Source organism: Dama dama, chromosome X (genome assembly GCF_033118175.1).
Source record: "Dama dama isolate Ldn47 chromosome X, ASM3311817v1, whole genome shotgun sequence".
NCBI classification, from domain to species: domain Eukaryota; kingdom Metazoa; phylum Chordata; class Mammalia; order Artiodactyla; family Cervidae; genus Dama; species Dama dama.
In genome coordinates this window covers 10836796-10864625 of record NC_083714.1, presented here as the reverse complement: position 1 = coordinate 10864625, position 27830 = coordinate 10836796, and the positions used below count along the sequence as shown (strand labels likewise).

Genomic DNA, 27830 nt, shown 5'->3' with positions numbered 1-27830 from the left:
CCTGTGGGTGCTGAGAGGCAGGATGCTTGGCATCCATTTCACTGGTGTAAATAGTAGCAGGTGGAGTGTGGTTCTGGGGACAGGAACCATACAGCTGGCTTTTCATCATGGAGTAGGAAGTCCAGTTTCCTAATTGGAGAAGAATTAGCAACTCCCTTGGTGACCTGATGCTGTGGTATAGCTTTGGAAGCTGTTCTTGAATGCTCAATTTAGAGTCAGTCCTCTTGATAATTCTATAAGCCACTTAATGTCTGGTAATAAATCTTTTCCTGCCTAAACTAATTAGAGTGAATTCTGTTCTCTGCAACTGAACCTTAACTAATAGGAAGGAAGTCCTCAAGTGATAGAGTTAAATATAAATACATCATAATAAATAATAGTAAGATCTCTAAGTAAGCCATTTTCATGTTTATTTAATAGATTTATAACATTTATTTTTATAAAGACAAGTAAAGCCCACCTTATACCACTTAATTTAATGTATAAGGTACAATGCACTGGTTCAGTGTGACACAACTATATAAGAAAAACCCATTTGTTCAACAAGGTAGTGACTACAAAACTATGTGTTCAGTTTATTTCTCCTACAGACTCAGAAAATAAATGTTTATCTTTTTAACTTGCACTTATAATCTTTTTGCAACTCAAAAATCTCTTTAGGTATTCAATTTTAACTAATCTAGGCTAAAATACAATACTAAGTAATCTTCAATATTCTTAAAATCATATCAAATATTAATAACATATGCTCTTAAGAAAGTATCTTTTTGTAAATACAACTGGAAAAATATTGAACAATGTGCAACAGTGCATTTGTATATAGGCACAGAGCCTTGTGTCTTATAGAGCTACTATAGTATAACAACCATTGCTTAAAAGCAGATGTGTGATAGTTCACATACAAACTATTAACTAAAGTCTAAAATTTGGACACATTTCAGGCAAATCATTTCTGAGAAAAGGCACAGATGTTTATTTAGCAATTATCTCTTTAAGTGGTAATTTCCTTGAAAAGACAAAGCTGACAAAATAATTTTAAAGACATTACTTTAAATTTGGCCAAAATCATTTTAAAGACAAATTTAAATTTGGCCAAGTCTAATTTACAAAATTTTCAAGGGGTCAACTTGAAAATTCTTGAATCTCTCTGAAAATAACACATTTTGTGGTGATGAAACCCTCTGGGTTAAGCCTTGTTCACAGTGGATTCTTGCCAAAAGCTGATTATACCAATTCTTTTCCACAAGGGAGACTTCTTGGGTCATTCTTAAAGGATGTCTGCCTTCTCATGGTTTCAAATCTGAAAAGTCAAAAGGCTTAAAACCAAAGTCTTTTGTGAAGAAAGAAGTTCCAATGGATGCCTTCTCCTCAGTTTTCCAAATCAACTGATTTATAAATTGCTTTTATCAGAAACAGCACAGAATATTAGATAGCTATGGGTTTTTTTTCCTCTTTAAAGTGCTAACAAAGCCCATTATCTCTAAATGAACTTTCATTGTAATGACTGAAATATAAGCAGCATAAAGTACATAGAAATTACACATTTAAATCAGATAAATTACAGCTTTTTAGATAGATGCCAAAATTCTATACATTATTTTACCAATCCTTATGCACAAGTACAGGCATACCTTGGATGTTGCAGGTTTGGTTCCAGATCACTGGGATAAACGCAAATATTGCAACAAAGCGAATCACATGAATTTTTTGGTTTCCCAGGGCATACAAGAGTTATGTTTACACTATAGTGTAGTCTATTAAGTGTACAATAGCATTATGTCTAAAAAAGGAACAAACTTTAATTAAAACTATGTTACCACTAAAAAATGCTAGCCATCATATGAGCCTTCAGTGAGTTGCATTAGTAACATTAAAGATCACTGATCACGGATCACCATGACAAACATAATAATAATGAAAAAGTTCCAAATATTGTGAGAATTACCAAAACGTGACAGAAACACAGTAAGCAAATGCTGTTGGAAAAATGGCATTGATTAGACTTGCTCAATGCAGTGTCGCCACAAGCCTTCATTTTCAATAAACTGTAGTATCTGTGGGAATTTCCTGGTGGTCCAGTGGTTAGGCCTCTTCACTTTTACTGCCAAGGGTCTGGGTTCAATCCCTGTGGGGAACTACCATCCTGTAAGCCTGGATCCCACAAGCCCACCAGTCACAAATCACGTGGTGGCCAAAAACAAAAACACAAAGACAAAAAACTGTACTATCTGTGGAGCACAATCAAGCAAAGTGCAACAAAACAAGGTATGCGTGTATACTTTATGAACTTGTCAGACTAATACAATAATTCAATCTATCTACTATAACTTAAAATATGACTGGTGAAAATCCAAAATCTAAAATTAGAACCAAACTACTCTGAGAAAAATACCATGAAGAGCAGTGCTCAGAATTTCAAGTAACTTCTCAGTCCAATGAGAGACCTGTTCAGAGTTAACTGTACATTTATTTACCCTTCTGAATTGGCTCATTTTAACTAGCTCAAATCCAAATCCAATATCGTTTTTCCACATATCAGCCCAGTATTTGAGTTTTTTATTTTTGTCAGTAACAGAGCTAGAAATGTGTCAGTGACTTCTGAACTGCTCAGGTTAGGGAGAAGGTAGAATTTACTTAAAAAACAAACAAACAAACAAACAAAAACCATGTAATACTAGAAGACTGAGCAAGATTAACTTTAAGAAGTTAGTATTATTTCAGTTAGATAACTTGAAAATGAGGTTCCCATATGGTAATCTTCTAGATAATTAAGGCTACAGATCTAAGAGTCTGATTTTCTAAAGCATTGTAATAGGACTGAGGCAATTTGGAAAGCAAGATTTATCATTATGGCATATCAGCATCACTAGTACTCAAACATAACACCACATTTTCAAAAATCATCACTAATTCATATGTAAATAGCAGCACAAACTAGATATTTCCTTACTAAAAGTGACATGGTGGTGCCCCCTGGTGGTGACATTTAGCATACTCCCCCAATACTGCATATCTTGCGAAATATAAAAAGTATATTTGTATTATAGAATATCAAAATTAGATATTACCCCAAAGGAATAAATCATTGTGCTTACAATATCTTCTTTTTAACCTTCAAATATATTGGTAACAAGATAAACCCCTGATCCCTATTTCCAGGAATCAAGCTGACGGTTATAAGAATCTTGGTAAAATGCCTGTTAAGAGCTTTACTTCTTGGTTCTAGAACTTAACTGAGAGGTTTTTGCATTTTCTAGTTTGGCTTTTAGATCTATGGATTTCTCAAAAAACTTCACCAATGCTGGTTCATTCAACAAAGAGGCAAGAATCTGTTCAAATGCAAATGACCACTGAGGTTCTTCCCTGGGTGAGGAGGGTTCTTTCTCCAAGGGTTTCTCTGCCTGCCCCTCAATGGGTACTCCAGAAACACAGACTACACCAGACAGTCCTTTCATTGCCGACGTAGGGCTATGGAGTTTCCTTCCAACTTCTTCCATCCTGAGCAAAAGGCTGGTTACAACAGCAATGGCTTGATACAATGACTCTTCTTCAGGGTCCCCATGAAATAAGTTATATAGTGTCTTTGAAAACTGAATAAATTCTGACTAGAAGACACAAGTTAGAAATATCACATTAGATATTAGACTTAGCAAATATATAAAGAGAACTTAGAAGTGAATAGTCTTCTATTTAGAATTTGCACCACATAATTTTCACCATAGAAGTTATAAGAACTGATGATTAATCCCCAAGTAACTTTTGGTTCTAGAAAAATGGGTATGAATTATGAAAGAAAATTTCACTTAAGTTTTCTCATCTGTTGCCTAATAACAGTAAATTATATATATATATATATAGTGTGTAGTGTTAGTTGCTCAGTCATGTCTGACTCTTTGTGACCTCAAGGACTATAGCCCGCCAGCCCGTGCGATTTTCCAGGCAAGAATACTGGAGTGGGTTGCCATTCCCTTCTCCAGGGGATCTTCCTGACCTTGGGATTGAACTTGGGTTTCCTATACTGCAAGCAGATTCTTTACCATCTGAGCCACCAGGGAAGCCCCCCAAACAACATATATGTACATATTTTATATATACAATAATTCCTGGGCAGTATCTGCCAGCATTCCTTCAATGTTAGGTGATACTTTTAATTAGGCAAAGTTCCATATTTGCCTACATACAAATAATTAATTCATTAATCAATCTTAATGAACAGACTAGGATGATTTAAATTTAACGAAGAATGTTTTGGAACCAATCCAGTAATACAAGGAAGTCATGTGGACATGTTTCTTTTTAAAGGCTAAGGAGGGGCCCCGGTAAAGAAATAAACTGGATTGTTTGCTAACTGTCCCTAGACAATCCATAGATGTTCCTAAAAGATCCTTGCCAATATAAAATTTTTTTCCCAACACAAAAGTCCTGTAAGTCAATCATCCTACTAGAAAAGTTTATCTGTAAATAAAAAGCAAATAAAAAAGATATACTTTGGGCAGGGGCTGCACTGTAAGGCATGCAGGATCTTAGTTCCCCAACAAGGTATCCAACCTATGCCCCCTGCAGTGGAAGCATGGATTCTTAACTACTGGACTGCCAGAGAAAGGGAAAGTGAAAGTCGTTCAGTCATGTCTGACTCTTTGCGACCCCATGGACTAGACAGTCCATAGAATTCTCCAGGCCAGAATACTGGAGTGGGTAGCCTTTCCCTTTTCCAGGGGATCTTCCCGACCTAGGAATTGAACCGGGGTCTCCTGCAATGCAGGTGGATTCTTTTTTTTTTTTTAAGGCAGATTCTTTACCAACTGAGCTATCAGGGAAGCCCCAGGACCATCAGGGAAGTCCCCCTAAAAGATACACTTTATTAAAATTTACTTTACCAAACTTTAAGCTTTATTTTTCTCTTTCTTAGTCTGTAACACTGTTTATTCATTAAAATTTTAGTATTAATATATTGATTAAATTTTAAGAAGTACTTATTTAACTATCAAATTACCTACTCCACTGAGAAAAATGAAGTTATTTCATATTTCTCATTTTGGTTAAGTTCTGACAATCCTCAGTATCTGTACCAAAAGAATTTATTTAAAAAATATACAAACATACAATGACTGAATAGTGTGCAAGAAAGAGATGGGTTTATAATTGTGTCAATAGGGAATTCCTTGATGGTCCAGAGCTTAAGACTCTATGCTTCCACAGCAGAGAGTGCGGGTTTGATCCCTGGTCCAGGAACGAAGATCCCACATGCTACATGGCATGGCAAAAAAAAAAAAGTTGTGTTAACAGTAGTTGTTAGTACTATCTGAGCAGATTCAAGATGATTAGGAACCAGGGTATAACCTATTTCAGTTATTTCTTATTCCTACTACCTAGTATTGGGCATGTCATCTAGTTGTCACTAAAAATGTCTACTGAATAAATGAACATTTCTAATAAAGCTGGAAGTAGAAAACACTGAAATAACTGTTATACACACATCTTTTCTGTAAGTACAAATGTCACAGCAGAGGACTGTACTGAAACTCTAGATGCATTTAAGTATTTAAAGTAGAAAATCATTTAAAAATTTACTCCCATTCTTATATACTTATCTGAAACTTACAGAGATGATGCAGAGATTATTTTTGTAATAGCATGTTAGCTATTTTCGATTTGGAAACACCCACATTCATTTTAATAAAACACATAAGAAAACCAGAATTTATGAACTGAATACCTGATTCATTCTTGGTAAATCCTTAATGTTTTCTTCTTTTTTTAGAAGTTCATCTTGCCATTGACTTAGATATGCTTGAATATTGACTTTTTCTTTTTCTAAATGAGGGGAATAAAATAATTTCATAATGAACAGCCCACTATATTTTCCAAAATCCTCAAAAGAACTATTATTGAAAGATATTTCATTGAAATATAAGATTCCACTTTTTTCTCCAGAAATTGATCTGACTATACCTTTTCTTTCACTTACTGGCTCTCAAAATATTCTCCATTTCCATTAAACTAAAACTTTTACTTTGAAAACGTTGGGGACTAGAGAAGATGTAAGGTGAGGGGAAGAAGAATGCCTTTTAGATTAAACAGTACACCCTGACATGATGATGTAAATTTCATGTAGATGCTCTCATGTATACCACTAAGTTTAAAATAGCTTCTATATGATGTTCTTAATATGCAGATACCAAAGTGGTCTATGGTGACTCTTTCAAAAATTCAAAACAGTACTTACTCATTCATTCCTTTGAAGAGTTTAATCACAATGATGTTAATGTGACTTTATTAATAATTATTTAGATCTCTTGGAAAACTAGGATATACTGAACAACCTGGTGAAGCGGTCATATCTAAGCAGATCTTCAAAAATTATTTTTTAGCTGTTACTCAAAAACATAAAAAGAATGATGGACTTTTGTAGAACAATTTGACAGTCTCTATCAAAATACTAAATGTGCATATTCTTTGTGACCCAGCATTCTCATACCTCTATGAATTTATCCTATCTTAAATAAATATGCCCCAAAGTATCATTAAAGGTAAGTATAAAAATGTTTGTTGGAGCATAGTTTGCAATATAATTAATTGGAAATAACCTAAAGTGCTCATCAGTATTGAGCAAGTTACTGAAATAAATGACAATACAACCAAACTCTGTACCCCAATACTCAGTACATGTCAGATCCACATGTACTGACATGAAAAGATGTCCATGTTATACTATAAAATAAAAAAACAAGTTACAAATGGTATTAATGAAGTTTTTCTTTTTTAAAAATAGATGTCTATTTATATTTGTTTATATGCAGAAGTAGGTCTGGAAAGAATATAGGCCAAACTGTTTTCACATCTACTTCAGGGTGGGGTTGGGTGGGGATATGAGCATTTCTATACTATTTACATTTCTCTTATATGAATTATCTATTACTTATGCAATTAAAATAAATATTTTTAAAATAATAAATAAATATGGGTCATTTACTGTTACATTTTCTATAACTTCTGAGACTGAAGTATCCAGAGAAGAATAGGTTGTTAAACTTACACAAAGGAACTGAAAAAGTTCTAAGGACAAATCAAGAGATTTTAAAAGGAATCCATGCCTCCTCCTTGTGTAGTTAACCTTATTTACAAAAACAATAACTTAAACTAAATGATACTCCTAAATCATGTACCTTTCTCAGGGCTGTTTTTTGCTGACTTTGCTTCCTTCTCCTTTGCAGGCTTGGAAACTAGAGGAGAAGAGGACAATTGCATTTTGTAAAATATTTAAAAAATACCTTTTGAAAGTAAAATAGTATTTTGATAGACATAAGCACACTTTATTTTCTTCAATTCAACAAACCAATTATAGCTAATCTGACCTCCTATCATGAGAAGACAAAGTATTCAAGAACTTTAAAAAGAACACTGGGGAAAAAATCCACATTAAAAAATCTTAGGTAGAAGTATATGAATTATTAATTTATTTCTGGGTGGTATGTGATATTTCCTTCCTTGTGATTTTCTTCAAATTGAAGAGTATTACTTCTTTTATTAGGAAAAAACATATTGAGAGCCAAAAGACTAAGCTAAAAAAAAAAAAGACTGAGCTACTAGTCCTAACTTTGGTAAAACCTCATTGAAAAATCTCACACGAGTCACTTCTCCCTTCTGGGCCTCAATGCCCTCTATATAATTAAGGGACTTGACTAGATGATTTGTAAGGTTGCTTCAAACTTAATGTTCAAACACCATCATACAGTAACCATACACAAGGTTACATAAGGACTTCTAAGACACTTGTATTTATGAAAAAGCAGCAAAAGACACAAAAATAAGCCCATACTTCCAAATTTTGTCTCAGAGACAGACTCAACCCTATCTCCTACACCCTCAGTGATTTATAATAAGTATTCACTGTTTGAATAATAGCTATGACCTTCTATCATCAAAGATTCTATTGTCTTCATTGCATTTTAACAAGGCATTTAAAAAGTCTGATACATTTTAGAAATTTCTGCTACAAAAGTAGAAACAAAATGTATTTTCTTTCAAATTCTCCAGTAAACGAGAAATTCCATAAATCAAAATCCAAAATGTAGTTTAGTTAATCAGCCAAATATTTATGGAATACTTACCATGCATTTAGGACTATGCTAAGCGCTATGGTAGCACAAAAGAAGTGTAAGGTATAATTAACTCAAATTTTACTAGTGATAGCTGGGTAAAGAATGTTTAAACCAGAAAGATCTCTAAGTGACAATCAGCAAAACAGATATATTCAAAACAGATATTTACCATGGAGTTGACTCAGGTACAGCAATTCTTCCTTGGAAAGTTCATCTCCCTTTGAAGGGTCTTTATACTGCACTTCAGTATAAGCTGAAAATAGATAATCCAGATCATATTTGCAACAATGAGAGACAGAAACAGGTCCTATAATGGATCAATTAAATCTGGGGACAGAGAATTAAACAAAGGGTCCCTGTAAAAGAAAGACATATGTGAAGAAGTATGGAAGTGGTACTACTCTACTATATAGCAAATATTTTAACAAGAAGTATTTGATCACTTTGAATTCTCTTATTTCTCCAAATTACTTGCTTTTTAACAGTTTTCCAAGAGCCATTACAAGTTGAAATTTAAAAATATGACACGGGAATCTCTGAAAACGTGACCGCAGTCATTTAAAAACATCATTAATAATAAGGAAAATATGAAACTGAGTGCTCTAACAGATATACAGTGTTTTATCTATTTTTGATCCTTCTATGGAAAATCATATTCATTCCATTACAATATTAGACAATCTAATGACAATTTGACTTGACAATGTAAAATCCTTCACAGTTAAATTATTATTTGATTTGTCTTTGGTTTTTAACACTGTGTTTGTGATTTGAGTTTGTGAAGGTTAAACATGACTTTAGATTTTTGGTGTGGTAAAGAATGGTTCCCAGCTATCCTGGCAAGACTTTAAAACAGACCTCAGGTGTAGTTTTAGACAAATTATGAGGTGCTTTTTTTCTTTTTTTTGGTGAATCTCCCTATTTAAGCTAAAAGGTACTTTTGCAACGTTTCTTTAAAGTTTAAGACTAGATTCCCAATTATGGATCAGGCTGGCAAAGGCAGCCTCTTGAGCTCATAGGGAAACACTTAAATAGAACGGATGTGGTAACAGTAAGGCAGTATGGTAGAAAAGAAAGAAATCTGAGTTTTGGAGTCAAACCTTAGTCTGAATTCCAGCTAAGCAATTTATTAGATATGTTGTCTTCAGCAAATTTAATCTTCCTCTTAGTTTCCATATCATCAAAATTGGACAGATAATACCACTTTTCAAGGATATCATGAGAATTAAATAAAAGAACTCATATAAATGCCTGAACAGAACAAGTGCTCAATAAATGGTAGTTTTTATTTTGTTTCCTCCTCCAAATGTTTAATATCCCTTGCTGCCTGGTCTCACTTTTCTGAATAATTTGTAGTATTTCACAAGTTTGGCAGTTTGTCTAAAGTTAAATTCACTGTCTAATGACAACAACAATAAAAATTCAACATTATGCCAATATTCAAATGATAGTTCTTACACATAAACTACTTATTAAATTGACTGACCACTAACAGGAAGGAAACCTATGAACCTATCTGTTGCACAGAATCTCCTCTACAGATTTCAGTGTAACTATATATTAGCAAAAATATTGCTAACATGATTCACAGGCTGATGACCTTATACTATATGGAAAATTATATTATTCATTAAAATGGAATGATATCTGTAATTATACTTGTTAAAAAGTATAAGTGATGTATAGAGTCAACTTCTATACATCACTAACAACTATTAAACTCTTACCTGGAGAAATATGCAGCTTAAAAAGCAGCTTAAGCTTCTCAGTAAAACTTCCATTGTACATTATGTCTGTTCAATAAAATTAAATTGCAAATAATCACAGCCAAAGAACATTCAATCAATTACAGCAACACAGATTAATTAAGACACAGGTATGAGCCAGGATTCAGAAACCTTCTGTTACTTAAACTATCAGTTAACCAACACCCAGTAGGCCAGATTCTCTCCCTGAAGTATATAAGCAAAATAAAGGGATAAATAAAATGCTCTCCTACTGAACTCTCTCCCCAATCCCAATCTAAAATTTACTTTTTCTTTTGAATGTTTCATCAGAAGAGAGAACTCCTTCTTCTTCAACGGGCAATCCCTGATAAGAAAGCACGTTAGGGTGTCTGGAAAAGCAAAGGAACAATATAACTGGTGGACTATCTACAGGCACAAAATGTTTGTTGACTGTTTCTCTACCACTTTTCTAGGCTATGCAGTTGCATTTTTACTGAGGTAGAACATCCTCCTGAAAAATCCATATGTCTGAAGGTGGGGAAATCAGGACATTCTCTTCCTTCATGTTAACCATTAAAACAACCACATCTAACAGCTTGTTTTTTCTGGGAGGGTTGGGGCAAGATGAGATGAAATATTTAGATTTAGAAACAAAGAAAATGGTCCAGTTATTGCTAAAGCTAGAGATAGTGTAAATCAGGCTGATAAAATCTGACTAAATTGGCAATGATAGGTAGTACTAAGTATTTCTAGGGGTACCTTTATTTTTCTGCTTTAAAGAAGAAAAGTTATTGGACATCATCCTACCAATTGCAGAGGAGAATTCTTTGAAGTTGATAAGGCAGTCAGAGTTTTCATCCAACAATCTGAATGTCCATAAAGCTAGTGAATCTCTATTTGCAGAATGAGCCCAGGGACTCAACAAGTGATACAACACTCTGAACTGTTGGCAGTCAATCTGATACTGCTCCAAATATGGCAGACTGGGATCATGGTGCTTCAATACTGGAGAACTCAAACACCAATAATAAGAAAAAAACAACTCTTTCTATTTGAAAAATGGAAAAAAAGAGAAAAGTCATTAAATCAGACAAAGGAACTTCATAACATTTTTTTAAACCTGTCCACTAAAATAATTAAAGATAAAATAGTTGGGTGGTTGTGGTAAAATTCTGCTAAGAATATTATTTTTCATTTAAAGAAGAAAAAGAGTACCTTAAAGATGACATAAAGTTCATCCAGTTCATGAAGGCTCAATTTCACATCTTGTGATACAACACGCAACTTTAAAAAGATTAAAAGCAATTTAGAATTTAACACTTTGGTATAGAAATTCTCTTTGAACCCATTTAGAAAACTCCCTCTGCCAGAATACAATATTTTAAACTTTAAGGAATAACAAAAGGTAAATGTACCTATTTTGTTCTTTAAAAAAGCTGTGCATAGAGTATAGTTCAACTCTACTCTGATATGTAATTTGACCTTCGTCTCTTCATACCCAGAGATAGCCACCAGAGGACGGCCAGTTAATGTCTGTAAATATAATCCCTTGGATCATCGAAAAAGTAAGAGAGTTCCAGAAAAACATCTATTTCTGCTTTACTGACTATGCCAAAGCCTTTGACTGTGTGGATCACAATAAGCTGTGGAAAATTCTGAAAGAAATGGGCAAACCAGACCACCTGACCTGCCTCTTGAGAAACCTGTATGCAGGTCAGGAAGCAACAGTTAGAACTGGACATGGAACAACAGACTGGTTCCAAATAGGAAAAGGAGTATGTCAAGGCTGTATATTGTCACCCTGCTTATTTAACTTATATGCAGAGTACATCATGAGAAACACTGGTCTGGAAGAAAGACAAGCTGGAATCAAGATTGCCAGGAGAAATATCAATAACCTCAGATACATAGATGACACCACCCTTAAGGCAGAAAGTGAAGAAGAGCTAAAGAGCCTCTTGATGAAAATGAAAGAGAAAAGTGAAAAAGTTGGCTTAAAGCTCAACATTCTGAAAACTAAGATCATGGCATCGGGTCCCATCACGTCATGGCAAATAGATGGGGAAACAGTGGCTGACTATTTTTCTGGGCTCCAAAATCACTGCAGATGGTGATTGCAGCCATGAAATTAAAAGACGCTTACTCCTTGGAAGGAAAGTTATGATCAACCTAGACAGCATATTAAAAAGCAGAGACATTACTTTGTCAACAAAGGTTCGTCTAGTCAAAGCTATGGTTTTTCCAGTAGTCATGCATGGATGTGTTAATTGGACTATAAAGAAAGCTGAGCGCCAAAGAATTGATGCTTTTGAACTGTGGTGTTGAAGAAGACACTTGAGAGTCCCTTGGACTGCAAGGAGATCCAACCAGTCCATCCTAAAGGAGATCAGTCCTGGGTGTTCATTGGAAGGACTGATGTGGAAGCTGAAACTCCAATATTTTGGCTACCTGATGTGAAGAGCTGACTCATTTGAAAAGACCCTGATGTTGGGAAACATTGAAGGCAGGAGGAGAAGGGGACGACAGAGGATGAGATGATTAGATGGCATCACTGACTCAATGGACATGAGTTTGAGTAAACTCTGGGAGTTGGTGATGGACAGGGAGGCCTGGCATGCTGCAGTTCATCGGGTTGCAAAGAGTCGGACAAGACTGAGCGACTGAACTGAACTAACTGAAATATAACCCACAGTATTTTATGTCTTTTTCCATATATTCCTGTCTTACTACATAGGCAATTTGTCAAGTCACCCTGTGGGGTTGTCATTAAACACTTCAAAGGCACTGGGAGATGTACATTCCCTCTCTGTGCCAAGAAAACGTAACCCAAGAATGAATAATCTCAGAAAATATGCAACATCATTCTACTCCAGGAAGAATAAGCACTGATGGTACAATGATTTTGGTATTTAAGAAATCTTAAAGCAAGGGTAAAGATAAAGGCTAGAATTAATGAAACAGGAGTAACTAAAAAAAAAGTATACTACATAAATAAAACAAACAGTTTGTAAACTAAAAAAGTAAAATAAATATCTGGCAAGTTTGATACAAGAAAGCATGAATAAATATCATTGAGAAGGAAAAGAATACTATAAACATAGACATATAAATTATTGTGTCCAGCATATAGAAAGTAACATTAATTATCTGTTCAATGAATTCCACAAACTGTAAAACAATATATCTGAAAATCTAGATGAAATGGGTAATCTCTATAAAAATATAAATGACTAAAATTAACTCAGGAAGAACAAGTTCTGAATAGATAGAACTGAAAAAGTAATCAAATGCCCACCAAAGGCAGCAGATCCAGATGGTTTTACAGGTTCATCTCAAACTTTCAGATACTAAGTAATTTCTATGTAGTTTAAACTATCCCAGCACATAGAAAAATATGATTTGTTCAAAACTCCATTCTATGACAAGAGTACAATTCTAATATGAAAAATAAAGTTAGCACACACACACTGTAAGTCAATGTCACTTTAACATATGTAAAGAACCTAGCTAAACTATTCAGGAAAACTATCAAAGCAGAATATTAAAAGAATAACACAGGGAGGTGGGAGGGGGGATCAGGATGGGGAATACATGTAAATCCATGGCTGATTCATGTCAATGTATGACAAAACCCACTACAATATTGTAAAGTAATTAGCCTCCTAATTACTTTATATTATACATACATATATTTATTTATATATATATAAATAAATGAAAAAAAAAGAATAACACAACATGAACAAATAGGATTCATCTCAAGAATTAAACAGAAGTTCAATCTAGGAATTCTTTAATGTATTTTACTATATTAATAAAGTAGAAAAATATATAATTTCAAGATATGGAAAAATTATTTGATCAAAGTTAACATTCAATATTGATTTTTTAAATGTCCCAAATCTCTTAACCTAGAAACTAAATGAAACTACTAACTTTGATTAAAAGGAGTCCTTCAAAAATTAACAGCAAACATCATACTTAATAAAACACCAGAGGCACTTCTATTAAATTCCAGAATGAAACAAGGAAGCTTGCTTCTACTGCTATTATTTAATACTTCTCTGAAGATTCTACCTATTACAATAATACAAATAAAAATCTAAAATAGGTATACATATTAGGAAGGGTCAAAACTCTTAAGCCTAGAAAAGATATGCCTGTCTATTCAGAAATTCAACTGAAAAAAATCAGAATTAATGAGAGTCAGTAACACAGTCATTAAAAAAGCAACATGTACCAATCAATAGGTTTTATATACACTATAATAAATGAATTAGAAAATATAAAGGAAAAAAGATCTCATTCATATTAGTAACAAAACCATAAACTACACAGGAGACAAACCCAATAATAAATGTGTAAGATCTATATGATGAAAATAATAAAATTTTATACTAAAGTATATTTTAAAAGACATCATTCAAATGGATTTAAAAAGGGCTTCCCTCCTGGCTCACTGGTGAAGAATCTGCCTCCCAATGCAGGAGATGCAAGAGACACAAGTTCTATCCCTGGGTCGAGACGATCCCCTGGAGTAGGAAATGGCAACCCACTCCAGTATTCTTGTCTGGAAAATTCCATGGGCAGAGGAGCCTGGGGGGCTACAGTTCACGGGGCCACAAAGAGTCAAACATGACTGAGTGACTAAGCACACTACCAGATTTCAAAATGGATTATAAAGCCACAATAATTAACAGTGTGGTGTTATAGGGAAAAAAAGAAACTCCAGAAATAAACCCATGTATGTATGTAAGTATTTAGCATATGAAAAAGGCAGAGTATAGAAAGGATGGATTATTTAATAAATGGTATTCAAAAAATGGATTGTTTCAGCTGGAAAAAATACCATTAGAGTCCTGTATCACACTATTAACAAAATATATACTTTAGGTGTATTAAAGATCTAAATGTTTAAAAAAAAGCGATACCAGTATTAAAAGCTAATATGAGAAAGTGTGTTTATAAATTATATAATTTTATATGGGGAAGGCCTTGCTAAGTTTGACATGAAACCCAAAGAATATGTAAGAAGAAAGAGATTTGACTACATAAAATTTTGAAACTAAAAAAAAAAAATTTTTTTGAAACTTACACACCCTGAAATACATCATAAAAAATTAAAGAAACAAGATTGGGGGAAAATATTAGCCACAAATATAACTGATAAAGAATTAACACCACTAATACTTTTTAGTAAGTAACACTAGTGGGGATGTGGGGAAAAGGGCATTTTTACATACTGTCAGTGGGATTATAATTTGATACAAATCTTTTAGAAGACAAGTGAGCAGGACTTGTCAATTTTTAAATGGGCACACCTTTTGACCCAGCTGCCACTTCCAAGAATCCACCTTATAGAAACATTTTTACAAATGTGTAAGATTAGAAATACAGTTGACCCTTGAAAAACATGGGGGTTAAGGGTGCTGACCTTCCACAGTCAAAAATCTGCATATAGGGCTTCCCAGGTCGCTCAGTGGTAAGGAATACACCCGCCAATGCAGGAGACACAGGTTTGATCTCTGATCTGGGAAGATCCCACATGTCTGGAACAACTAGGCCCGTGTGCCACAACTACTTAGCCTGTGCTTTAGAGCCCAGTAACTGCAACTTCTTAGCCCATGTGCCACAACTACTAAAACCTAGAGCCCATACTCCACAAGAGAAGCCACTGCAATGAAAAGCCCACATACCACAACTAGAAAAAGCTCACACACAGCAACAAAGACCTAGCAAAGTCAAAAATGAATAAGTAAAAAAAAAATCTTCATATAACTTTACAGTTGCCCCTTCATATCCATCGTTCTGCATCTGCAGATTCAATCAACCACGGATCCTGTAGTACTAAAGTACATGTTCATTGAAAAAAATCCACATGTAGGTGAATCTGCACAGTTCAAACCCATGTGATTTAAATAAGGTATTACTTGTAAGAGCAAAAAATAAAATAAAATAAAATAAAATGAAAGGGAGTAGACATACTAAATGCATATCAACAAGGAAGAGTTAAGTCAAGTATAGCATATCCATACTGTGGTATACTATTCAGTGCATTAAGAAAAGTGAGTTATACAATGATATGCAATGACTGTGATATATTTCTGAGTGAAAAAAGTTAAGTTGCAGAACATGCAACTAAATGGTATGATCTCACTTAGAAAGCTATATTGTCCCTCTCACCCCTCCCTTACACACATAGATATATATGTCTATAGATATTTAGAAAAAAGATCTGGAAGGATACATGCCGAATCATTTTAAATGTCGATTATTCCTAGAGTAGGTAAGTTCTACTTTTTTACATTTCTATATATTTGAATTATTCACAAGGAGTATGTATTCAGAAATGTTAATTTTCCCAGATTTGTATATCTGATGACTTAATCTTTAAGTAGGTTTACAAAAACAATATATTCTCATGATAAAAGCTTGAACAGTACAGAAGATTCATGTGCATATGTGCATGTTCAGTTGCTAAGGCATGACTGACTCCTTGCAATCCCATGGTCTGTAACCCGCCAGACTCCTCTGTCCATGGGATTTTCCAGGCAAAAATACTGGAGTGGGTTGCCATGTTCTACTCCAGAAGAATTCTTTCAACAAAGTAAAATGCTCCCTCTTTGAACCAGCAATCTATTAATCCCAGTCACTAGAGAAAATCAATATTAACAGCTTCTAATGTAATCATCCAAATATTAAAAAAAGATTACTTAAAACACATTGTTTTATACCTTTTATACTTTATCTTAAGTATCCAAGGATAATAATATATACTAGCAACCTAGACTATTATGTAGGTCAGCTGTTCTTCTTGATAAAGTACATCACAAATATGTTATGCTTAAATGCCAACATCATAGCATTCAATATTAAAGGTCAAATAACACAAAACATCTTGGGGAAACCAATATGTTTCAACCAGAAGAAAATCACTTATTTCCTCTCAAAAAATTTACAGTAAGCTAAGCTGTGACAAGACTCTAGCTCAAATGTATAGTTATTTTATTTTCTTCACATGAAATGATAATTTTTTAAAAGAAGTTGAGGAAAAAAAATGTTATTCCAATTGGTTTCCCCCATTCGGTGGATACTCACCACATTCTGCTTTGTCGTTTCCTCTAGGGTCTGTATCACATACAACCTGTTTCGACAGCGCATGCTGTGTATATCTTCATAGCGAATATTACCATATTTCTGTAAGAAATATGATTTCAGTGGATACTCATTCATAATAAATACCCACTTCTCTTACAGTTGGTTTTCATCAGATTCAATTCTCAGAGGCTTTGGTTCTATTTCTAGTTATTTTCCCAACTTGTTCAGTGATTATGCAAATTTTCACTTCCCACATTTCAGTTTTTCTATATATTTGCAGGAGAGCATTCCATCTACTATGGGCCTAGACTAAGTACAAGAACATTGGTAAAAATTCTTAGGCTCTAAGAAGAGAATATTTTTCACCTTTAAATATAGTGATGAACATTTAAAAGTGGTCATTATTTGTGAAATCATGTGAGTAATTTCATTTAATGAAAAGCAAACTGAAGCAGAGGAAGCTATATAACTGAGGAACAGTTCACAGAACTCATTTTTAAAGTGAAGCCAGATTTTAAATTACTACATCTTTACTTGTATTATTATCTTACTCTCAACATACTACTCTAGAGATATAGCTATAGTATCTATCATTTTAAATACACTATATAATTATATTTATGGAATAAGAAAAACTTACCTCATTAGATTCTCTAATCAAATCTGTAATATCCACTCTAACATGACTGCTTTTTTCATCACTTACATTTGAACCCTGCTGCACACTCGAAGGCAGTGGGCTATCCTTGTTAGTGACATTGTTGAAGAACCTATCCAAAAGTGACAGTAACACAGAATTAGAAGTATGCAGAGAAATGCAGAGAAAATGACAATTAATTTCTCCCTAGTTAGTCAAAGGTTAATTTCAACTGAGAGGACAAGGGACAGTTTGATGAAGAAGTAGAATTTAAAGATGGTTGGGAATTAGGAGGACATGGGAGTGAGAGATGGGATGGTGATGTAATGACTTCAGAGGTAGACTTACTAAGATGGAATTTAGGGCATGTAGAAGCATATAAGGAGAAATAATTTAAGAAAGATACATTGAAGCCTTAACAGTGAGAGTTCTAAATGCCAGAGTGAGGTGTTTATACTTTATTCTGTACATAAATGGAATCTGATGCATCATTACAACAGTTACCCAAATATTCATATATTCGTTCATTTAACATATACATAGTGTATACACACACACACACACACATCTCCATATATGTGCTTTAATACAAAATAGAATTCACAGAAAAGGCACCAGGAAAATAAAGCTCAGTCTATGTAACTGAAAATACCTAAAAACCAGAACAATTTCCCCCACTGTATATTTAATATTATCAACCAACATTCCCCCCTCAAATTACTCTTACACACTTTATAGCTCAAACAGGGACTATGAAAGTCTCAGCATATTGAATCAACAATATTAGTGTAAATGTGTATATAACCTAGCAGTTTCCTTCAAACTGATTTTTGTTATATTCTATTTGGAAACAGAGGAGTGGACTTTAGGCCTAGCTTTTTCATTCAACTAGCTAGCTTTGTGACTTTGGACCAATTATTTAATGTTTTTAGGGATCAGTTTCTTCACCTATAAAATAAAGGGCTTGAGCAACATAATCTCTAAGAGGCTCTCCAGATTTAAATGTTATGGTTCTCACATTACCTATTTAAAGCTGTCACGGCCTCAGCATCATCTTTACATGCCAGCAGTTTGTCTAAGTTATAGTCAAGTATTGCCAATCCCAGTTGTAAAATGGCCTTTATTCCATCATAGAAGAAACAGTCCACCACATTCACTGCACTTTCAATAGGTAGCACACTAATAAAAAGTGTGAGGAACCATGAGAGAGAAACTGAGGAAAAGAATGTCATATCAGTCATATGTTCAGTCAGCTGGGGAAGGTGATCTCTGATAAGTTCTTCAAAGACTGCCTGATCCACCAAGGCACCTGGAGAACATAAAAAGAAATTTAAAAATGAACACCTTTCAAAAGGACTTGTTTTCAATACCTTCCTACTACTATTAGTAGGCTGATATCTCATTTCTCTTCCGTAAATTATGAACTTCTTCAGTGTCTTTTCTATATTTCACACATCTCTTTATCTGATAGCAGTATCATGCATTAAGAAGCACTTGAGAAACTCAATTCATATTCATTTGACAGTTACTTACAGAATCTTTATTATGTGCAGAAACCTGTACTAGGTGCTATAAGAGATATACCAACTAATTAAAATGTTCTCATCCTCAGAGAGTTTAATCTCTAATCGAACTTAAGATAAATACACAAATAACTATAACACAAGATAATATAATCAGTGACCTAGCCATGATACAGAAGACTTAGTGAAAGTTGTTCAGTTGTGTTTGACTCTTTGGACCATACAGTCCATGGAATTCTCTAGGCCAAAATACTGGAGTAGGTAGCCTTTCCATTCTCTAGGGGATCTTTCCACCCCAGGGATTGAAACCGAGTCTCCTGAATTGCAGGTGGATTCTTTACAAGCTGAGCCATAAGGGAAGCAAACAGAAGGCTTATGAAGGTACAAAGGAAAGACCACCTATGGTTTTAAAGTAAGGGATCACAGATCTATAAATATTTGATGACTGAAGAAAATATTATATAATTAACAAACTAAGAACTTGATCCTTCTTTGCAAGCTTGCATATATCTATAAAATTCATAAAAATGTGGAGATTTTAAGCTGATTAAAATCTCATTCAGGAAACTTAAGAATAGTAAACTTAAAACTTTGATTGTATAAAGAAACAGGCCAGGTACTTTCTTTTTAAAAAGCAATATATTAAGCAATCTTTCCAATCATATGTCGAGTGCAAGAAGCTCATCTCTTGAGCATGTCAGTGAATGTGGTATCTTGATATTACTTACATTTTATACATTTCAAAAACTTAATTGATCAGTTCTTCCATTTGACAGGTAACTGAATAGACAAGAGGCCTATAAAGTCTTTAGAAAAGAAATATGTGTTTGTATATGTATACATGTGTGTGTGCTTTTTTTTTACCAATGATTCGACGATTAAAATAATCAGGTAACATTCGTTCACATACAGCAACCAGAAGCCAAAAAGCCTCTTCCTCTTTTGCATACAGAAGCAACACTGAAGTCAAAATATTCATTGCCTAAAATTCATAGAAAAATAAAACATAAATGTTGCTTGGGTAATAATTACATCTCTTGTTCAAATATAGTAGTTTTCAGCAATAAGAACAACTATGAAAGTAATCATAATGGAAACATGAGAACTCTGAGCCAGTCCAAAGCAAAACAAGTTGAAGTCAGTCTATCATTTGCTAATCAGTTATTTTACACGGTAAATTCCAGGAAAACGAAATAGTAACATGATGAACATAGAACACAGTTAAGTAAAACCTCTCTAATTCAGACTAATTTCAATGAGTAAAAAGTATAAATTAGCACAAGTCTTAAAAAATACATACTTTCTCAGATCATTGCCAAATTCAGGCTTAAATTGAAGAAAGTAGGGAAAACCACTAGACCATTCAGGTATGACCTAAATCAAATCCCTTATGACTATACAGTGGAAGTGAGAAATAGGTTCAAGGGATTAGAACTGATTGACAGAGTGCCTGAAGAACTATGGATGGAGATTCATGATATTGTTCAGGAGACAGGGATCAAGACCATCCCCATGGAAAAGAAATGCAAAAAGGCAAAATGGTTGTCTGAGGAGGACTTACAAATAGCTGTGAAAAGAAGAGAAACAAAAAGCAAAGGAGAAAAGGAAAGATATACCCATCTGAATGCAGAGTTCCAAAGAATAGCAAGGAGAGATAAGAAAGCCTTCCTCAGTGATCAATGCAAAGAAATAGAGGAAAACAATAGAATGGGAAAGACCGGAGATCTCTTCAAGAAAATTAGAGATACCAAGGGAACATTTCATGCAAAGATGGGCACAATAAAGGACAGAAATGGTATGGACCTAACAGAAGCAGAAGATATTAAGAAGAGGTGGCAAGAATACACAGAAGAACTCTACAAAAAAGATCTTCATGACCCAGATAATCATGATGGTATGATCACTCACCTAGAATCAGACATCCTGGAATGCAAAGTCAAGTGGGCCTTAGGAAGCATCACTATGAACAAAGCTAGTGGATATGATGGAATTCCAGTTGAGCTATTTCAAATCCTAAAAGATGATGCTGTGAAAGTGCTGCACTCAATATGCCAGCATATTTGGAAAACTCAGCAGTGGCCACAGGACTGGGAAAGGTCCGTTTTCATTCCAATCCCAAAGAAAGGCAATCCCAAAGAATGTTCAAAGTACTGCACAATTGCACTCATCTCACACACTAGTAAAGTAATGCTCAAAATTCTCCAAGCCAGGCTTCAACAGTACATGAACCATGAACTTCCAGATGTTCAAGCTGGATTTAGCAAAGGCAGAGGAACCAGAGATCAAATTGCCACTATCCATTGGATCATAGACAAAGGAAGGGAATTTCAGAAAAACATCTACTTCTGCTTCATTGACTATGCTAAAGACTCTGACTATGTGGATCACAACAAACTGTGGAAAATTTTTCAAGAAAATTCTTCAAAATTCTTCACCTGATCTGCCTCTTGAGAAATCTATATGCAGGTCAGGAAGCAACAGTTAGAACTGGACATGGAACAACAGACTGGTTCCAAATAGGAAAAAGAGTACGTCAAGGCTGTGTATTGTCACCCTGCTTATTTAACTTATATGCAGAGTACATCATGAGAAACACTGGGCTGGATAAGGCACAAGCTGGAATCAAGACTGCCGGGAGAAATATCAATAACCTCAGATATGCAGATGACACCACCGTTATGGCAGAAAGTGAAGAAGAACTAAACAGCCTCTTGATGAAAATGAAAGAGAAAAGTGAAAAAGTTGGCTTAAAACTCAACATTTAGAAAACTAAGATCATGGCATCTGGTCCCATCACTTCATGGCAAATAGATGGGGAAGCAATGGAAACAGTGACAGACTTTATTTTGTTGGGCTCCAAAATCACTGCAGATGGCGATTGCAGCCATGAAATTAAAAGACACTTACTCCTTGGGAGAAAAGTTATGACCGACCTAGACAGCATATTAAAAAGCAGAGACATTACTTTGCCAACAAAGGTCCATCTAGTCAAAGCTATGGTTTTTCCAGTAGTCATGTATGGATGTGAGAGCTGGACTATAAAGAAAGCTGAGCGCCGGAGAATTGATGCTTTTGAACTGTGGTGTAGGAGAAAACTCTTGAGAGTCCCTTGGACTGCAAGGAGATCCAACCAGTCCATCCTAAAGGAAATCAGTCCTGAATATTCATTGGAAGGGCTGATGTTGACACTGAAACTCCAATACTTTGGCCACCTGATGCGATGAACTGACTCATTGAAAAAGACCCTGATGCTGGGAAAGACTGAAGGCGGGAGGAGAAGGGGACGACAGAGGATGAGATGGTTGGATGACATAACTGACTCAATGGACATGAGTTTGAGTAAACTCCAGGAGTTGGTGATGGACAGGGATGCCTGGTGTGCTGTAATTCATGGGGTTGCAAAGAGTTGGACATGAATGAGCAACTGAACTGAACTGAACTGAGGACATATTAAGATTGGAAAAACAAACCTCATCTGTATTTTCATCTACCCACAGTGTAACATCCCTTAAATGTCATTCTCAATTGTGTCTAAAACTAAATCTTCTTTCTTCTATTAAATAGCATTTTCTTTGCTACCTTAATTTTGATCATGTTACTGTTACTGCTGCTGCTGCTAAGTCGCTTCAGTCGTGTCCAAGTTTGTGCGATCCCATAGACAGCAGCCCACCAGGCTCTGCCGTCACTGGGATTCTCCAGGAAAGAACACTGGAGTGGGTTGCCATTTCCTTCCCCAATACATTTTATCATGCTAGAAACCCTTTATCTACCACATCCAATTTGTCTTCATAGCCTAGGGTTTCTTCTTATAAGAAGTCTTTTATTTTTATGTATTTATTTTCCTGGCTGCACCGCATGGAATGTGGGATCTTACTTCCCCCATCAGGTATTGAACCTGTGCCCCCTGCAGTGGGACTGCAGAGCCATAACCACTGGACAACTAGGGAATTCCTAAAATGTCTTTTAGATTTGCTTTAACCTCTCCATTCTGACTACCACCCTAACTTTCTTCTTCTAATCTATCTTCCATACGGATGTCAGATCATTACTTTTATATAACATTTGGTCATAGCCCCTACTGTAAAGATAATATAATGTATAGAATCTGGAAAGAATGGAAAGGTGTGAAGAAAATCAAACCTCTTGCATCCTACTTAGCCAGAGATCACCACTGTTAATGAGCTGATGTACTTTTTTCTGTGTTTTTATTTTCTTTTCTGCCTTCTAAAATTTAGACCAAACTGTATATTAAAGTTTGGTTTTTTTCACTTAACATTATACATTTTCAATGCCATAAAACCATCAAATAGCTTTTCTAAAATAGTATTTTAATAACTGTAAAAAATCTAATAAGTGTAATATACTATAAATGATTTAGCTATTCTACTATTATCGGACATCTAGGCTGATTTTAGTGTTTCAGTATTACATATAACACTGTTAGTGAATTTCTCTATATGTAAATCTTCATCCAAGTGGCTTACTATTTGCTCAGTAAAGATACATAGAAATTAAACTATTTGGTCAATTAATATTATTTTTAAATGACTTGATATTACTGCCAAATTGTATTCCAGAAAGACTGTACCAATTTATATTCTTGACTTACAGTATTTGAATGTTTACTTCCCTGTGCCTTTGCCAATACTAAGAACTGTGACAATTATAATTGCTTTTACTGATTTGATAGTGAAAATAGTATGTCATGGTTTGAATTTGACTTTCTTTGAAATTGAACCTTCTTTTTTAAACTTTATTATCTGTATTTTTTTTCTGTGACTAATCTTTTCATGTCCATTGCTCATTTTATATAACTCAATACTTTTCTTATAGATTTGTATATTAAGTATATCAATCCTTTGTCAGACCTGGAGCAATATCTAACTTCAAGTTCAGTTTTCACTCCATCACTTTCCTGTTTAAGAAGCCATAATGGGAGCACCATCAGTGAAAATGGCAGAGTAAGGCCCTCAGAAAAAAGCTTTCCTCAGTAAAAGCAATAAGAACACTAGCAAAAATCATCAAAATCAATTTTTCAGAACTTTGAAAGTTCACCAAAAGCTTACAGCAAGTCAGGAAGCATTAGTTAATAAAATGGCTGAATCTCAGTAAAAACAGTGAACTCTGGCATTTTAAATTGTCCAAGTCCCACCCCTCCTGAGCTTCACAGACGCCTGAAAAACCAACACTCAGCACCTAGCAGCCATGGGAGGAAACAGAATGGGGCTGAAGTGCCTCCAACATCCCATTCGCAGTGAACTGTCATTATTTGACCTATCTGGTTGTTCCCTAGAAAACTGCACTCACAGGGCTGTCTTTATTTGACCCAACACAAAGCTTACCCAAGGCAAACAGCCTTTCCTTGAAAAAATCAGAAGCAGTTGTTGAACATGTGGCTTTCTGAGGTAATGGATAACAATTGGGCCAAACAACAGGCTAATAATAAGGGGTGAAAATGAAAAGCTGGAGAACGAGACATTCATGGGGGGCTTTGGAAAGCTCTAATTTATTCCTGGGAATCTAGAAGGCCAAGTGCATGATATGGCTTTATGCCTGCCCAGAGCCGTATGCACATTCAGGAAAGAACAGAAAAAGCCGTAAACTCTTATCCCTGGCTAATCTTGAGGCTCTGTACAAACAGGAAGTGATAGAGAATAGAAAAAATAGGGAAAACTCAACAAAATCAAAAGCTGGTTCTTTAGAAAGATTTAAAAACCTGAAACACCTTTAGGTAACCTAACCAAAAAGACAAAAAATAGAGACAGAGAGACTAACTCAAATTAAAATCAAGAAATAGAGAACATTACTACCAACATTAATAGAAATAAAAAGGATTATTAAGGGAATACAAGGAACAACTCTATGCTAACAAATTAGACAACCTAGATAAAATGGACAATTTCCTAGAAAAACCAAGACCAACTCAAGAAGAAAAAGAAAAATCTGACAATATTTATTACAAGTAAAGATATTGAACTAATAAAAAAAAACTTTCTACAACAAAATTCTAGGAACAGATAGTTTCATTGGCCAATTCTATCACAATTTAAAGATGAATTAACACCAAATGGGAGGGCAAGAAACATTACCAAGTTCATTCTTTGACGTGCGTACATGCGTGCTAAGTCACTTCAGTCATGTTTGACTCTTTGCAACCCGATGGACTATAGCCTGCCAGGTTCCTCTGTCTATGGGCGTTCTCCAGGCAAGAATACTAGAGTGGGTTGCCAATCTTTTCTCCAGGGGATCTTCCTGACCGTGGGATTGAACCTGCCATCTCTTATGTCTCCTGCATTGGCAGGTCAGTTCTTTACCACTAGCCGCCACCTGGGGAAGCCCAATTCTTTGACACCCTGACACACCCTGACACTAAAACCAGACAAAGACATCACAAGAAAATTATTATCAATACACTTTATGAATATAAATGCAAAAATCTCCAACAAAATACTAGAAAATCAAACACAATAGTCTATAAAAAAAGGATTGCACATAATGACCCAGTAAGATTTATCCTGGCAATACAAGTGTGGTGAAACATGACAACAAAAGTAATACACAATGTAAAAAATTAACAAATGGAAACTTCAATTAAAGAGTTTGGAGAACAGAAGGGGGTGCTGCATGCCCTGCAACTACAGCAGAGACTAACAGGAAGAAACTTTTCTTTCCTGGCAAGGCCAATGCAAAGCTATGGACTCTTAGTTTACTATAGCCCTTCCAACTTCCTTTTCTTCTCTATAAAAGTTTTCTCCTCCCCTTGCCATGAGGGGACTTGCCTATGGCTCACCATGGTTGTAGGCCCCAAACTGCCAAATCTCTGCTCATCCTAAATAAACCCATCTTTGCTGAAGAAATATCTGGTGGTCTATTTGTTTCAGGTCAACAATGATATTACTAACAAAGGGGAAAAGTCACATGATTATCTCAACAGACACAGAAAATTACTTAAAATCCCCTACCCTTTCATGATAAAGACACTTAATGAACTAGGAATATAAGGGAATTTCCACAACATGATAAAGAGAATCTATAAAACACCCACATCTAACATCTACTTAATGATGAAAGACTGATTGCTTCCTTTTAAGATAAATAACAAGAAAGGAATGTGCATTCTCACCACTTTTCTTCAACATTGTACCTGAAGGTTACAGCCAAGTCAACCAGGCAAGAAAAAGAGGGGAAAAAGACATCCAGGTTGAAATGGAAGAAGTAAAAATATTCACTATTCAGATTCCATGATCTTGTATACAGAAAATCCTAAGTAAGAAATCCACAAAAGAAAAAGAAAAAGAAAAACTCCACTAGAACTAATAAGCTCAGCAAGATTACAGGATACAAAATCAATATATACAAAAATCAACTGTATTTCTATATAGTGGCAAATGAGCAATCCAAAAATAAAATCAAGAAAACAAGTCCATTTATTGCAATGTCAGAAAGAATAAAAAATTTAGAAATAAAATTAACAAAGGAAGTTAGAATCTAGAGCCTTCCATATAGGAAACTATAAAACAACCTTGAATAAAATCTAAAAAGAATTAAATGGGAAAAGAAAAAAATCCTGTGTTCATGGATTAGAAGATAAGGATTTTTTTGCTTTCTTCAGAAATTGTCAGATAGATCCTAGAATTCATATGGAAATGCAAGAGATCTAAAAAATGCAAAATAATTTTTGGAAAAATAGTTATAGGGCTCAAATTTCCCAATTTCAAAACTTACTACACAGCTGCAGTAAAAAAAAGACAGTGTGACATTGGCATAAGAACAGAAACATAAATCAATAGAACAGAATTTTGAGTCAAAAAATAAACCCTAACATTTATAGTCAATTGATTTTCAGCAGGGTCCCAAGGCAATTCAGTGAGTAAAAGATTGGTTTTTTCAACAAATGGCACTGGGACAACTGGCTATTCACAAGTAAAAGAATGAAGCTGAACCTTTTTGATACACTACACATGAACATTAAAAGGGTCCAGAAACCTAAATTTAAGCATTAAAACTATAAAACCCATAGAAGAAAACATAGGAGTAAATCTTTTTAACCTTGGATTAGGCAATGGCTTCTTAAATATGACATCAAAAGCACACACAACAAAAGAAAAACATAAAAGTAAATATTAAAACTTTTGTGCTTCAAAGAGTACCATTAAGAAAATGAAAAGATGATCCACAGAATAGAAGAAAAAATTGCAAATACTATATTTGATAAAGGATTAGTATCCAAAATATATAAAGAACCATTACAACTCAACAATAACAAGATAAACAAAATGTAAAGATGATAAAGAAGGGAGAAAGCCAGTCAGCCAGCCATAATGAGTCAGTATGGTTCACCTGGGTTTTTTATAACAAGCAATAAAACTTGCTTATCATATTAAATTCAAATTTTTCCCAAACTTAAAAGATTCACCATGATCTTGCTTCACACAAACTTACTTACTTCTTGAGTCCAGCATGAACCTAGCCAGTCTGACCTCCATGGCCCACTTATTTTCACATGAATGATAGTGCTCATAGTGTTACCTAACTCAGTAACTTTCCTCTGGCCCTCCAAGTTTCTAACTGTGCTTTCATTTTTTAGAAGTAAAAAATCGAGTATTGCCTACTTTGAAGCTGCCTCTAAAACTACTGCATACAGATAATATCTCAGGCTTTGTGAGTGTAAGCTCTTTGAGAAAAGAAGCATTATGCTTCTTTTTTAGCTTTCAGAGACCCTAAAACAGGCTAAATACTTGTT

At 34.6% G+C, this 27830-nt stretch overlaps 1 protein-coding gene across 2 annotated transcripts in view; it reads right to left on the bottom strand.

Moving 5' to 3' along the window:
- Positions 1 to 386: 386 nt before the first annotated feature.
- The window catches only part of TBC1D8B (TBC1 domain family member 8B), a 79282-nt gene continuing 51838 nt past the window's right edge, over positions 387 to 27830 (bottom strand). For both annotated transcript variants that reach the window (XM_061137320.1, XM_061137319.1), the window contains exons 11-21: positions 19952 to 20069; positions 18588 to 18873; positions 17568 to 17697; positions 16928 to 17026; positions 11045 to 11113; positions 10637 to 10877; positions 9830 to 9895; positions 8272 to 8355; positions 7167 to 7223; positions 5717 to 5814; positions 387 to 3605 (exon numbers count right to left, since the gene is read on the bottom strand). In XM_061137320.1, the coding sequence (XP_060993303.1) occupies positions 3210 to 3605; positions 5717 to 5814; positions 7167 to 7223; positions 8272 to 8355; positions 9830 to 9895; positions 10637 to 10877; positions 11045 to 11113; positions 16928 to 17026; positions 17568 to 17697; positions 18588 to 18873; positions 19952 to 20069 (1644 nt within the window). In that variant the 3' untranslated portion in view covers positions 387 to 3209. The remainder of the gene's footprint in view (positions 3606 to 5716; positions 5815 to 7166; positions 7224 to 8271; positions 8356 to 9829; positions 9896 to 10636; positions 10878 to 11044; positions 11114 to 16927; positions 17027 to 17567; positions 17698 to 18587; positions 18874 to 19951; positions 20070 to 27830) is intronic.